This window comes from Calliphora vicina, chromosome 4 (genome assembly GCF_958450345.1).
Source record: "Calliphora vicina chromosome 4, idCalVici1.1, whole genome shotgun sequence".
Classification (NCBI taxonomy): Eukaryota; Metazoa; Arthropoda; class Insecta; order Diptera; family Calliphoridae; genus Calliphora; species Calliphora vicina.
In genome coordinates, this window is record NC_088783.1 from 1,569,280 (window position 1) to 1,582,092 (window position 12,813).

The following is a 12,813-nucleotide window of genomic DNA, read 5'->3' on the forward strand; positions in this document are numbered from 1 at the left end:
ACTAGTTCGGTACTGTCTCCTAGAACTGCTGGGTAGTATATATGTACATTAGACACGACCTTAAAAATAGATTTGGATAGGTCTTATTTTGTTCATTAGCAGCTAAAACTACTGCAAAATTTAAGTGCAATCGGATAACTAGAACACGTGCCGGAAATCGATTGAAAGTTGTAAAATTGGGTAAATAATGGTACTTTTCCGATATCTTAAAAAAATTCCATATTTTAATACTGTTTTCTAAACGTTTGCAATAAACCTAAGCTTCTAGAGAAAATTATCTTTCTAACAAGGTATAAAACAATAATTTCGAATGAAAAATAACAAAGTTATACGAGTTTGATCTGACTAAATATTGAGCAAAAAGTGCTAGTTTACTCATATTTTACTCGCATTTCTATTGTTGACATAGTTGTTTACATAACTTTTGCATGCAAAACAGTGAGCAAATAATACAAAAATTTCGTTTTTCTTGAATATATGACGTAGGGAAATGCTAATAACTTGGTTATTTTTAACTCAATGTTCATGCTTTATACCTTGTTAGAAAGATAATTTTCTCTAGAAGCTTAGAAGCTTAGTTTATTGAAAATGTTTAAAAAACAATATTTAAATAGGGACATTTTTTAAGATATCGGAAAAAGAACCATTATATAACCATAAAGTATATATATTCTGGATCGTTATAGATAGCGGAATCGATATAGCCATGTCCGTCTGTCCATCTGTGTGTTGAAATCAACTTTCCGAAGCCCCCGAATACACGATTCATACATCAATATCTCCGAAATTCTTCCGGCTCGGTCGCTATTTAAAATCGAGAAAATCGGTACACAAATGGCTGAGATATAAGGAAAAAACTAGGACAACCTCGATTTTTGACCTATTTTTGACCTATATCTGGATTACTAAGTCATTAATATAGACAATATGGATATCTAATGATAGATATTTCAAAGACCTTTGCAACGACGTATATAAGACCATAGTAAGTTGGACATACAATGGGTCAAAATCGGAAAAAATATTTTTTAACCCGAATTTCATCAAAAAAATTTTTTTTGTCATAAATTCTTTTTCCAATAAAATTAATTAAAGAAATTTAAAAAAAAATTTGAAAAAACTTTTTTTAAAAAAAATTAAAAAACAATTTGAAAAAAAAAATTTGATTTTGTTCAAATAAAAATATTTAAAAAAAAATATTTTTAAGTATAATTTGGTGAAGGGTATATAAGATACGGCTCAGCCGAATATAGCTCTCTTACTTGTTTTTTATCATTTATGTTCGGACCAGTGTTGCCACAACCTCAAAATATTTGTAACCTAGTTTGATTAAAAAAATAACCAAAATGCTAAAAAAAGTAACCAAAACAAAGTTTATTGCAGACGTCATGTTTTTAACTTTTTTTAAAAAAAATATGAATAGAGCACAGTGGTATGAAAAAAAAAAGTGGGAAATAAATCTGTAACTTCTAAACCCTTAGTCGTTTTGAATTTTAACCGCATGGGCCCACCAGGGGTGCGGCCATTGTTCCCCAAAGTAGGACACCTCGGGTATGTTAAATTTTTAAAACGATCCTATTTCTTCGTCTGAGTTCTGATTTCAAAAAACCTACACATACAGAATCTCCTCATCGAGCACTACAAAAAACCTTGTCGTAGCTCTCAATTATCTCTTATAACGTAGGTGATATACGCATTTGAAAATTAAATTTTCAACATTTTTACCCACCCTACTCCAGTTATTTGATAACAGCGGAATTTATTTTCATAATAGCGGTATTCACAATGTAGAGTACTTGGCCTGGTAATGTAGTAAAAGAGCACATCAAAAAAAAAAAATAAAAACAAAATACATTAGAAATTTAAATGTTTGTCAATAAATTGCTCTTCTGTTTTTTTACTAGGCCAAGTACTCTACATTGTGAATACCGCTATTATGAAAATAAATTCTTAATAGCTGAAAAATGCTAAAAAAGGCCAAAGCATTGCCCCTCAAAGTTGTTTGATCTTTTTATGGTTTTTTAGATGTAGCGGGCCTACGGAGGTTCGAATTTTTTTTTTTAAATATCACCTATATTGGCGATATAATTGTAAATAAAATAAAAAAACTTGGAAAGTTTAGATTAGATTTTTTTCCCAAAACGGTCTATAATTTTTTCTTTTGTAAAAAAATTTTCTTCGGGACTATATACAATTTGTATATGATCCGTAAAGAGAATTTAATGCAAAAATTTTTAAAAAAAATTTAGATTTGAGTAAAAAATTCTAAAAAGGCAAAGCACCGATCCTCAAAAAGCTTCATATTTGTATAACTCTATATGCTTCTTAAATATCTACAAAATTTGTTTACTACACACTGTAAATAATGTCACAGTAGGCACTTTTCTAAAAAAGACTCAGTTTTTGGAACACATTTTCCCAGTTTAGGAATTTCGGTATTTGAAAATAAAATAATGTCAAAATTTTTAACCGTTAAAATTTTACGTTAATTCAAATTTTATATTTGTTTTATGGAAAATTACCGTTATTAATATTTTTTAAGTTTTTAAGGTAAATGACGTCCCAAAAATTTATAAAATTATTTAATTTTAATAAAATATTAATCTTCAAGTCCTAACGTTTTCAACAATATACAGTCCCGAACTTAAGTATTGGCACAGGATGCTCATTGTACTTTAAGGACGATTTAAAGGCCGTATGTAGAGATTTTTAATAAAGAAATATATTTATCAGATAGATTGATGAATTTCCTACAAAATATAACCAACATCATTTCAACAATTTAATACCATTATTTATTAATAACAAAACAACATAAAAAGTACTGCATTTCAATGAACAAAATTGTTGGCACACTTCATTAAAAGCTAAAAAACATTTGATTTTGGAAGCAATATTGCATAATTTAATATTTAGTTGCAAGTGACTTTCGTTTTATAACTGCCTCGAGTAGTTTAGGCATGAATCCACCAACTTGTTTGTGATATCTGACCCAATACTTTGCCATTCTTCAACAAATGCATTTTTCACTCGCTATCTAGCTCTTCCCACAGATGCTCTATTGGGTTGAGATCCGGAGATTGTGGAGGGTGTGGTAGGACATGCGAAATATTGTATGAAAGCCACATACGTCCAGTATAGGCCGAATGTTTGGGATCATTGTCATGTTGAAAAGTGAAAGAAAATGGTAAATTAAACTTTTCTGCACTTTTCCTGAGGTGTATCCGTATATTTCACTTTGTCCATTATTTCGTCAATGAACACCAGCTCTCCAACCCCTGAAGCGGACATACAACCCCACACAATTACCTCTCCAGCACCATGTTTTACTATTGATGCAATATATTGTTTTTCCAGCTCTTTATTGGTATTTTATCTATACCGTTTGACGGTCATCAGAGCGAAAAATATTAAATTTGTTTGCATCAGAGAATAGCACTTGGTGCTAAAAATCATGTGGCTTACGTAAATTCTTAAACGGCATATTCTAAACGCTTGTTTTGGTTCACAGATGAAATAAATGGTTTACGCCTAGCAATACGACAACTATAGTTTGTCTTCTGGAGCACTCTTCTGGCTATTGCTGTGTGAACTTCTTTCCCAAACTCTTCCTTAATCTCTGCAGCAACCTGTGTTGACGATATTTTTGGACATAACTTGACCTTTTTGATTATATGGCTGTATTTACGCTCACTTAAGACTCTTGGACGACCTGTATGTTTAGCACTTTCAAGTGTTGATGTTGCCTTAAAATGTTGCACGATACTCCAAATTGCAAAACGGCTTCTTTCCATAATCTCTACAATCTCAGCATATGATTTTCCTTGATTGTGCAAATGAAGGATGATTTTGCGCTCAGATTCTGTTGTTTCCTTTTTTTGTTAGCCATTTTCAGCAAAATTGATAATTATTGTGCTCATTTTTTACAAATTGACATTAACAGTTTTAGAAACGAAAACTGTTAAATAAAAGAAGATAAAATCGCATTTTCAAAGAAAAAAAAGGGGATAGATCGATAAAATTTGAAGAATTTGGTTAAGTGTGCCAATAGTTTTGTTCTACGGAATTGTGGAATTTTTCGTCTTTTTATTATTTTAAAATATTATTGCCAAATTGTTGAAATAAAGTTGGTGGTATTTTGTAGGAAATTCATCAATCTATCTGATAAATATAAATCATAATATTAATAGGCAAGTCGATTTCTTTAGACCCCTTTTACTCTCACATTATACATTTAATTTCGGCAAGAAATATACCATTTTAAAGGGATTTATTCACAGAAGTGCAGAATATATATATTATTGAAATCGGTTCAGTTTTTTAGGAGTTATAAGCGTTTAAAGATGTTACTAACACATATGCAAAAACGTGTACATGTGAACCTTAAGCTAAAAAGTAAACAAAGCATTGTGTGTTTGTTCAATTTGTTGTTGTAAATAAATAGGAGAAACAATTAAACAGTATTGATTACGCTCTGTTTTAAGTGAGAGTTGTTATAGAAAACAAAGAAGAAGAATTTAGTAATTTAAATTCGCTTTAATAAATATATTTTGAAGGTGTTTTTTTTATTTTCTAACTCCCATATGCATAAACAATTTTTAAATTTATCAAAGGTTTGACAAATTTAAAAAACTGTTTATGCATATGGGGGTAAATATGTAATTGTAGATAAGTAAATAGTTATTTTATAATTGTGACGATTTTCAACGGTTTATCACTTCATGAAGTTTAATGAAAAATGTGACGCGTAGGAAAAAATGGTGAGTCGCCTCCCATACAAAGTAAATAGTTATTTCTAAATATTTTGTGAAATATAATTGCAAGATTATTCAAACTTAGTCTAAATGGCTCTTTTATAAATTTTCATAGTTTCGCTGAAATTGTTCGGGATTGGAATAGTGGGCGTGGCACACCCTATACAAAGTATATAATTAATTTCGAATATCTGTAGAACTATAATTGTAAAAGTGTTCAAACTTTTAGCGAATTAATTTCTTATTACTGTGCAGAGTTTAGCTGAATATAGACGAAATTAAATTAGAGGGCATAGCACCCAAAATGGGAGAGGTCGGAAAAGGATGTGAGTCACCTTCCATACAAAGTAATAATTGCAAGGTTCTTCAAACTTTGTCCGCATAGCTCTCTTACCATTTTACACAGATTGGCAGAAAATGGTCGGGATTGCATTAGTGGTTACGGCGCAAAGTGAATAATTAATTTTGAATATCTGGAGAACTATAATTCTAAAAGAATTTAAACTCTGTATCAATCAATTTATTATCATTCTAAGGAGGTTAGCTAAAAACGAATTTATTTCTGATCCCTGTTCGAAGTTAAGCTAAGCGTGATCGGCGTAGTAGGAATGACACCTCCCTTATAAAGGAAAGTTAAAGTAAAGCTTGATATTTACATAAAAGGTTTAAAAATGGGTGGGATCAGAGGAGTGGAGTGGTATCTCCCATACAAAATTACTTAGTTATTTTCGACTATTAAGTGAACTGTAATTGAGAGATTCTCAACTTTTGTATGTGTTATTTTCGTATTTCCATTCATATTTGTTTAATTTTACTATGGTAGGGGTAGCGAAGTGCACCGGGTTATGCTAGTTTTTATTAAAAATGTCAACAATATGGCCTTTAAATCAACCTTAAAGTACAATGAGCATCATGTGCCAATACTTAAGTTCGGCACTGTATAATATATACTTATGTATATAAAAAGCCTTTATTTACTCCTCAAAAGTTCCACAAACCTTGCCCCATTTGAAATTTGTTTACGTTTTTTCATATATTTCATGCAAAATGTTTCTAGTTAACATACGAAATGTAAATTTTGAATTCAAAAACATACTGACTTAACAGAAAGTTAGGTGTAACACATTTTGCATGCAATATATAAAAAACGTATAAACACATCTACACATCAGGAAAAAAATAACCAATTTTGGTTATAAATAACCAAAACGGCAACACTGGTTTGTACTTCTTTTATATTCATGTGTGAGTTGTTTGTTTTATTTGTTTCTATTCAATGAAAACAAACAAGTTCAAGCTTGTTTTTTTTCATATCAATAAATAGGGGGTTTCTATTGAATTCATTTTATATTTAGTTTTAAAGGTACTGAACTTTTTTGTATGTACTATAACTAGGGTTTGGGGTCCGGGAAATCCCGTGATTTCCCGTAAAATTATTGTCGGGAATTCCCGGGAAATTTAAATTTTTTTCCCGGGAAAAACGGGAAATTTAAAATTAATTAAAAATACTTTAATATATTTAAATGTGACATCTCTGCTTGATGAATGGCTTGTTCCAAATATTAGTGAAGGTTTTAAACACCATTAAGGATACAGTAGAAGCATTAAGCCGAAATGAAACCATTTTTCTGATAGGTGATGCTAAATACATTTTGATTGTCTTTATAATGCTTTAATAACGATAAAGCCAACACATGTTTAAAGCGAAAGAGTTTTCTCGTCGAATGACTTATTGAATGCATTAGTAATTTTGACAAATCAATTTTTTAAAAAAAAGGTTTTAGAACGGACATATAACATTATTTTTATGATATAATAGCGGTATTCACAATGTAGAGTACTTTCTATAGCAAAGTAGCAAAAGAGCAGTTTAGCAGAAAAAAAAATACATTAGAACTACTTTTTTACTGCTTTACTCTTTTTAAACTATATGAGGTAATTTTGAATTTCATATTTTTGTTTTGAAATGAATTTAATTTTATTTTAAAATATGTATATTTTATATAAAAAAAATATAACAGAAAAATCAAAAGAAAGAATCTAAAAAGTGCATTAAAAATCGAATTACAATTTATAATATTTTGTGACACTTAATTGCTCTTTTAGTCTACTATTTCATGAATACCGCTAATATTTAATTTTATAGTAACAAGTGATCTCCAAATATTTTAACAAACCCTTTTTGGTTTTATGTGGGTACAATTGAATTGTAATGTATTGTTTTTTTTTTTTTTTTTTTAATAAAATGACACAATTTTATAAAATAATTTTCTTTTTTACTTATTTTTCTAGTTAAAAACATTCCCGGGAATCCCGGGAAATGAAATTTTTCATTCCCGTTTCCCGGCAAATTAAATTATCCGGAAAACCCCAAACCCTAACTATAACCCATTAATGCATATTGTTGCCAATTGTCTACATTCCAGTTCGACTTAATTTTAGACGAAAATAAGCTTGATACTAATTCAGATTCTCCTTCAGCAAAATCAAATGGAGTACGAAAAGTTTCAGCTAAAGAAATTCTGAATCAATCTAAAGCTAAAGGTAATATAATAAATATAAATCAACTATATATTTGATACGTTATAGAAAAATAAAAATAAGAATCATGCATTTAATTTTATGTTTTCGAAACATTTGTTGAGTAGTTTTTTAAAGGATTTTATGTACATGTTTAAATAATATAAGAATTTTATTAAATTTCGGACATATGCCCACAGCATTTAATTTTCTGGGCGGAGTAAGTTATTCTACGCATTTTTCAAAACTGCAGAAGTAACAGAGTTCCAAGCATTATTAATTTACGACAGTGCGTTCTTGATGTTAAACGCTTTCTTAAATTCTTATCTATTGATTGACGTGAATAGTTTTTGCACTATAGTTTTTCGATAATGACATTTAAAGCACCCTGATCCATCGGTTGGATCAAAGACGTCAAATTTGGTTTGAAAAAATTGTATAAATCATTGCTGAGTTTTTTTGTCCTAAGTTTGTGAATTTAGCCTTTTCATTCACTATTAATCCAAAACTTTTGGTTCTTCAGCAGTCTTTAAATATTTTCAGTTTCACATTTTGTTTGTTGTTCGAAAAAAATGTTGCTTATAATCCCGGATAATTGACCTAATTACGGTTAATCGATGCAAAAATGTTGAAATAAATCCAAATTTGTATATTTTTCTTTCACGGATAATTGATGTTGCCGGATAATCGAATCACGGATAATAGAGGCCTCACTGTAAATATTTTGTACAACATTTTTACATATGTTTTTCGAATGTTGTATGAAAATTTAAGTGTTACCAAACGTTTATATTTATACATAAACAAAAAAATTTGTTAATTTTAGTGTAAAATCACAACCAAACGGTAACACTGAAATCAGTTGATTTATTTAATTTATGAAAAACGATAATTTGTTTTAAATATTTGTCAATTGTTTGCATTTTTACACAATTCAGACATTAGTTTGCTATTGTTCGCTGCACTATTAATTTTACAAATTAATAGACTCTGGAATGTTTTGTTTTGATCTATTTCTTTTGGTATTTTCAAGGCATGAAAAGGTAAACATACGACTTTGCTAAATCTGTGTTCACAACCACAATAGTTGTATCATACAACGTACAACTACGTTGTGAATTGGACAACTAATTCTCATTCGATTTTCTCAAATTTCCAATAATGATTAACCAGAGTTTACTGCAGTACTGAACTGTTTTGTACTATAATTATATTTAAAAGTATATGTCCTTAGATATACAAAGACGAATGTAAAACAGTAGAAACAATTTTCATCAACTGCCACTGCGCGAACAGTAGTATATTTAATTGTATGAAACATTTTTATATATATAAGTATATATAAGTTTTTGTATATATAAGTTTGTCATTCCGTTTGTAATTTCTACATTTTTCATTTCCGACCCTATAAAGTATATATATTCTGGATCCTTATAGATAGCGGAGTCGATTAAGCCATGTCCGTCTGTCTGTCTGTCTGTCTGTCCGTCTGTCTGTCTGTTGAAATCAATTTTCTGAAGGCCCCAGATATCTCCGGGATCCAAATCTTCAACAATTCTGTCAGACATACTTTCGAGAATTTTGCTATTTAAAATCAGCAAAATCCGTCCATAAATAACGGAGATATGAGCAAAAATCCGAGACAACCTCTGAAAATTTCATCAAAAAACACAATGTATTGCATGCTTTGACAAAAAAACAACAAAACGTATGCATGGATGTGCAAGCTTTGTGTATTTGGTTTTTTTTTGTGTTTTGTTTCTTTTGGCGTTGTTGTTGTTTTTTATACAACTAAACCCAGCGGGAAAAAGATGCAGTAAAGAGGCCTTCCTAAATGCCTCATTTTGCAGACACAAGGACTTGCAAAATCATTTTGCCGCATTGCAAAATCATTTCAATTTTACACGGCGTGTCATTGCGAACCAAGGCCTTGCATACTCGCTGCTGTTAGAGGGCTGAGAGAAGGCCTACTTATGATGGGCTGTTGGCAGCCAACAAGCTCACTTGTTATTAGAAGGGGATTCATAGGGCTTCTTGAACACCTTCTAAGAGCAGGCAGGGTGGAATGAGTATCGGATATTTTAGAATGTGTAAGTATGCCTTTTAGAAGGCCTACAAATTGAAGTCCTATCATTTTTTCCCGCTGGGAAAGTTTAGTTTGGTTGTGTGTTGGTTTTTTTGACAAAAAAACAACAAATCGTATGTTTGGGTGTGCATGCTTTGCGTATTTTGTTTTTCTTTTGTGTTTTGTTTCTTTTGGCGTTGTTGTTGTTTTTTATACAATTAAACGTATGTTTGGATGTGTGTTGGTTTCATTGCCTTGCGTATTTTGTTTTTGTTTTTTCTTTTGGTGTTTTGTTTCGTTTGGCGTTGTTGTTGTTTTTTGTGTTCTTGATAAATTTAGGATGCTGTACGCTGAAAGTGGGCAATGTACATACATATATACTAATTATAAAAAATAATAATGCATCCACAACAAAGGTGAAGGGTATATAAGATTCGGCATAGCCGAATATAGCACTCTTACTTGTTTGTTTTTATTTTGACTCACATGCTCTAATTGCTATAGAAGTCACACAAAAAAGCTTCATATGGATGTGAAAAAGTGTCACCTTTACTAATGACTATTTGTATTATGTATATTAAATGGTACTACTAGCACATAATTGTGTAATATGACATATTTAAAGTTAGTAAAATATTTTAAACATACGCATTTGTATGTATAAACGCTTCTATACCTTAGAATAAATTGTCTGCAATCCTAAAATATATAAAAAGAGAAAATCCTCTTTTATCTCTTTTAGAAAAGTATTTAGTTTTGGATATTTTTGACCAACAGATACACTACACACAAAAAAAAAATATTTTTGTTTTTATCTCAAAATCGAAAACAAAATAAACATACTACGTCACGTGTTATTAGTGGGTGTATAGATTCTTCACGCCAAATAATCAACATTAAAAATAACTACATATGTACTATGTATGTATATACATATGTATACAGTAATTCTTTACACAAACTATTATAAATACTAATGTACCTACATATATGTATATATATACATTTGTACATACTTATTTAGATATTTAGGTACATACAACTATATCTAAATAAACCAATACAATTGATATTGACTAAGTGCGACTAGACTATCCTCCGCCTTAAAATTGTTCTCAAAATAAATGTTTAAGTGTAAACAAAAATTCTAAAATACATCTTCAATAAATAGTAGCTGTATTATTTATGTATAGATTCTTCATTTGACTAATGATAGGAGTAACTTGCTAACAGAATCAATATTACCCTCCCACGCTAAAAGCCATATAACTTAAATTTGGACATTAGGCTCCTCTATATCTACTTAGAGGGGGTAAAATGAGTAACTTTGCAGAAAAATATCAATATAAAACAATTAAATATTTTGAACTACCGTGTAAACAAGAAATATATTTTTCAAAATGATTTCTTGACAAACCGGAGGGATTTAATAATGTTGCCGTGTGGCCGTCTATAATTACCTTAAAATGGTTGTTTTTTGTGACAAAGTAGGTTATTTAATAAAACAGCTCCAGCAAATACCCATCTAAAATTTTGTGAATTTTGGTAATGTCAACATACATTATTTAGTTATAAGTGTTCGGTACCCAGCACAATATTTTATTAATGCCCGTAATTTCAACAAGTAGATATCTATCAGTGCTTAGTTGCTTATGGAGTAAAAATATTTGAAAATTTTTAACCGTAGATATTGATTTGAAATTAATGTCAAGTTACCTTTTAGGTAACTTTATCTACTGGGTATTTTACACCGTAGATATCTAGTTGTTGAAATTACGGTCATAAGTAGAGGAGGTACATATTTTTATACAGGTTGGTAATGAACTTTTATATTTAGCAGTCGAAGCCATTCATTTTTTTTTTGTTCATATATTAATTTATATGTTTATGTTAAAACCATTGTTAACTTACGACAAAATAATGTTGCAAGTCTCGTAACAGCTAATCTTTTAAACACAAAAAAAGAATCGAGCTTGCCGGTACGTTGGAATATTTCGATAACGGTATATTGGCTAATTTCGGTAACGGTATTTGCTGTTATTTCGTTAACTGTAATTTCACCCTAAATTAAATTGGTAATTTATTATATTTTAAAATCTGTAGAATTCAATCTACTCAATTAAGTATTGAAATCAAAAATTTGCAAATAAATGCAACTTAAAATTATTTATAGAATATCGGTAAAAGTACCTTAGCCGTAACGGTAACTGCAGTTATTAGCGGTAACCAACCTTGATTTAAGGCTCTTAATATTAAGTAAACGTAGTTTTGAACTGGAAAGAGGCCTGCAAAATCCACTTTCTGTGCGCTTTCTTATATATTTATGGTATTATTCATGATTAGTAAAGATTAATACATATAAATTTGTCTATTCATTTGGAATTTCTATAACATTAATTTGTGAACCTAATCAGTCCATCTGTTCAAATAAATATGTATTCCGAAGCCACTTATGAACTTACTAACATCAATATAATAAATATGTTCCTGATAATTTTACCATGTTTTTTCTATCACCAAAAGTTATATATGTAAAAAGGCTGATTTATGAGCTAAATTTCTACAGATAGAGAAATACTCTTTAGATTATCAAATAAATTAGTAAAATCGGTCGACGTGGCCGAGAATACTATTTTTGAGTATACTATAGTGAAGATTTGGAAACACTTATACAAGTTTCCAAAATAATATTATGTGCTGTTTTTCTAGCGCTCACTCGCTATAGAAAAACAGCACATTAATTTTATTTTGAAACCAATAATTGTCAATTGTGAATTGTGTAGATTTCAATCAATTAAAAGGTGGGAATTGTTTTATTTAAGTAATGTTATTGAAAATGTATGTAAGGACTTCACAGTATTTTAGGTATTTAATAAATTTGTTGCTCAATATTTTAAAATATGTAATAACATGACTTACCTTTGGCACGGTATTTATTTCGTTTGCCATAACGCCAACTTGAGGATGCCATTGCTGCATTAATAATTTTGTTCTAGTTGTTGATGTTGTTTTTACAAAATAAAATTTGTATATTATTATAAAATTGAATTTGATTTATCTGTGTGATGTGAATAAATAAGTATTAAAAAAGGAACATTTTATTTTTTAAGGAACACAACACCAAAATAATATATGTAGGTACCAACATTTTTTTTTTTATTTTTATTTTAATGGGTTCATAGTTTTATCAACTTTCAAAAAAGTCAATTATTTTTATTTTTCTTGAAACGACTTTTTTTGAATTATGACGTTGTTGCAGTAAGTGAGTGATATGTATTTATGTATTAATGCAATAATATTGAGGGTATTCATTTAAAAAAGGGAAAATTACACTCTGATTTTTTTAAATTTTAAAAAACAAAGTCAAGAAAAAAAATCCCTAAAAAATATTCTATTTTTTTTGTGGAATTTTGTTCATGTTTTTGTTGTGTAAAAGTTTGAAAAAAATCAGAGTGTAATTTTCCCTTTTTTTGA

The 12,813-nt window shown here is 29.5% G+C and overlaps 1 protein-coding gene across 1 annotated transcript in view; it reads right to left on the bottom strand.

Annotated features, from left to right (window-relative positions):
- The window catches only part of rictor (rapamycin-insensitive companion of Tor), a 42,847-nt gene extending 30,357 nt beyond the window's left edge, over nt 1-12,490 (bottom strand). Inside the window, exon 1 of the mRNA XM_065507979.1 lies at nt 12,259-12,490. Within this exon, the coding sequence (XP_065364051.1) occupies nt 12,259-12,310 (52 nt within the window). The 5' untranslated portion in view covers nt 12,311-12,490. The remainder of the gene's footprint in view (nt 1-12,258) is intronic.
- Nucleotides 12,491-12,813: the final 323 nt, after the last annotated feature.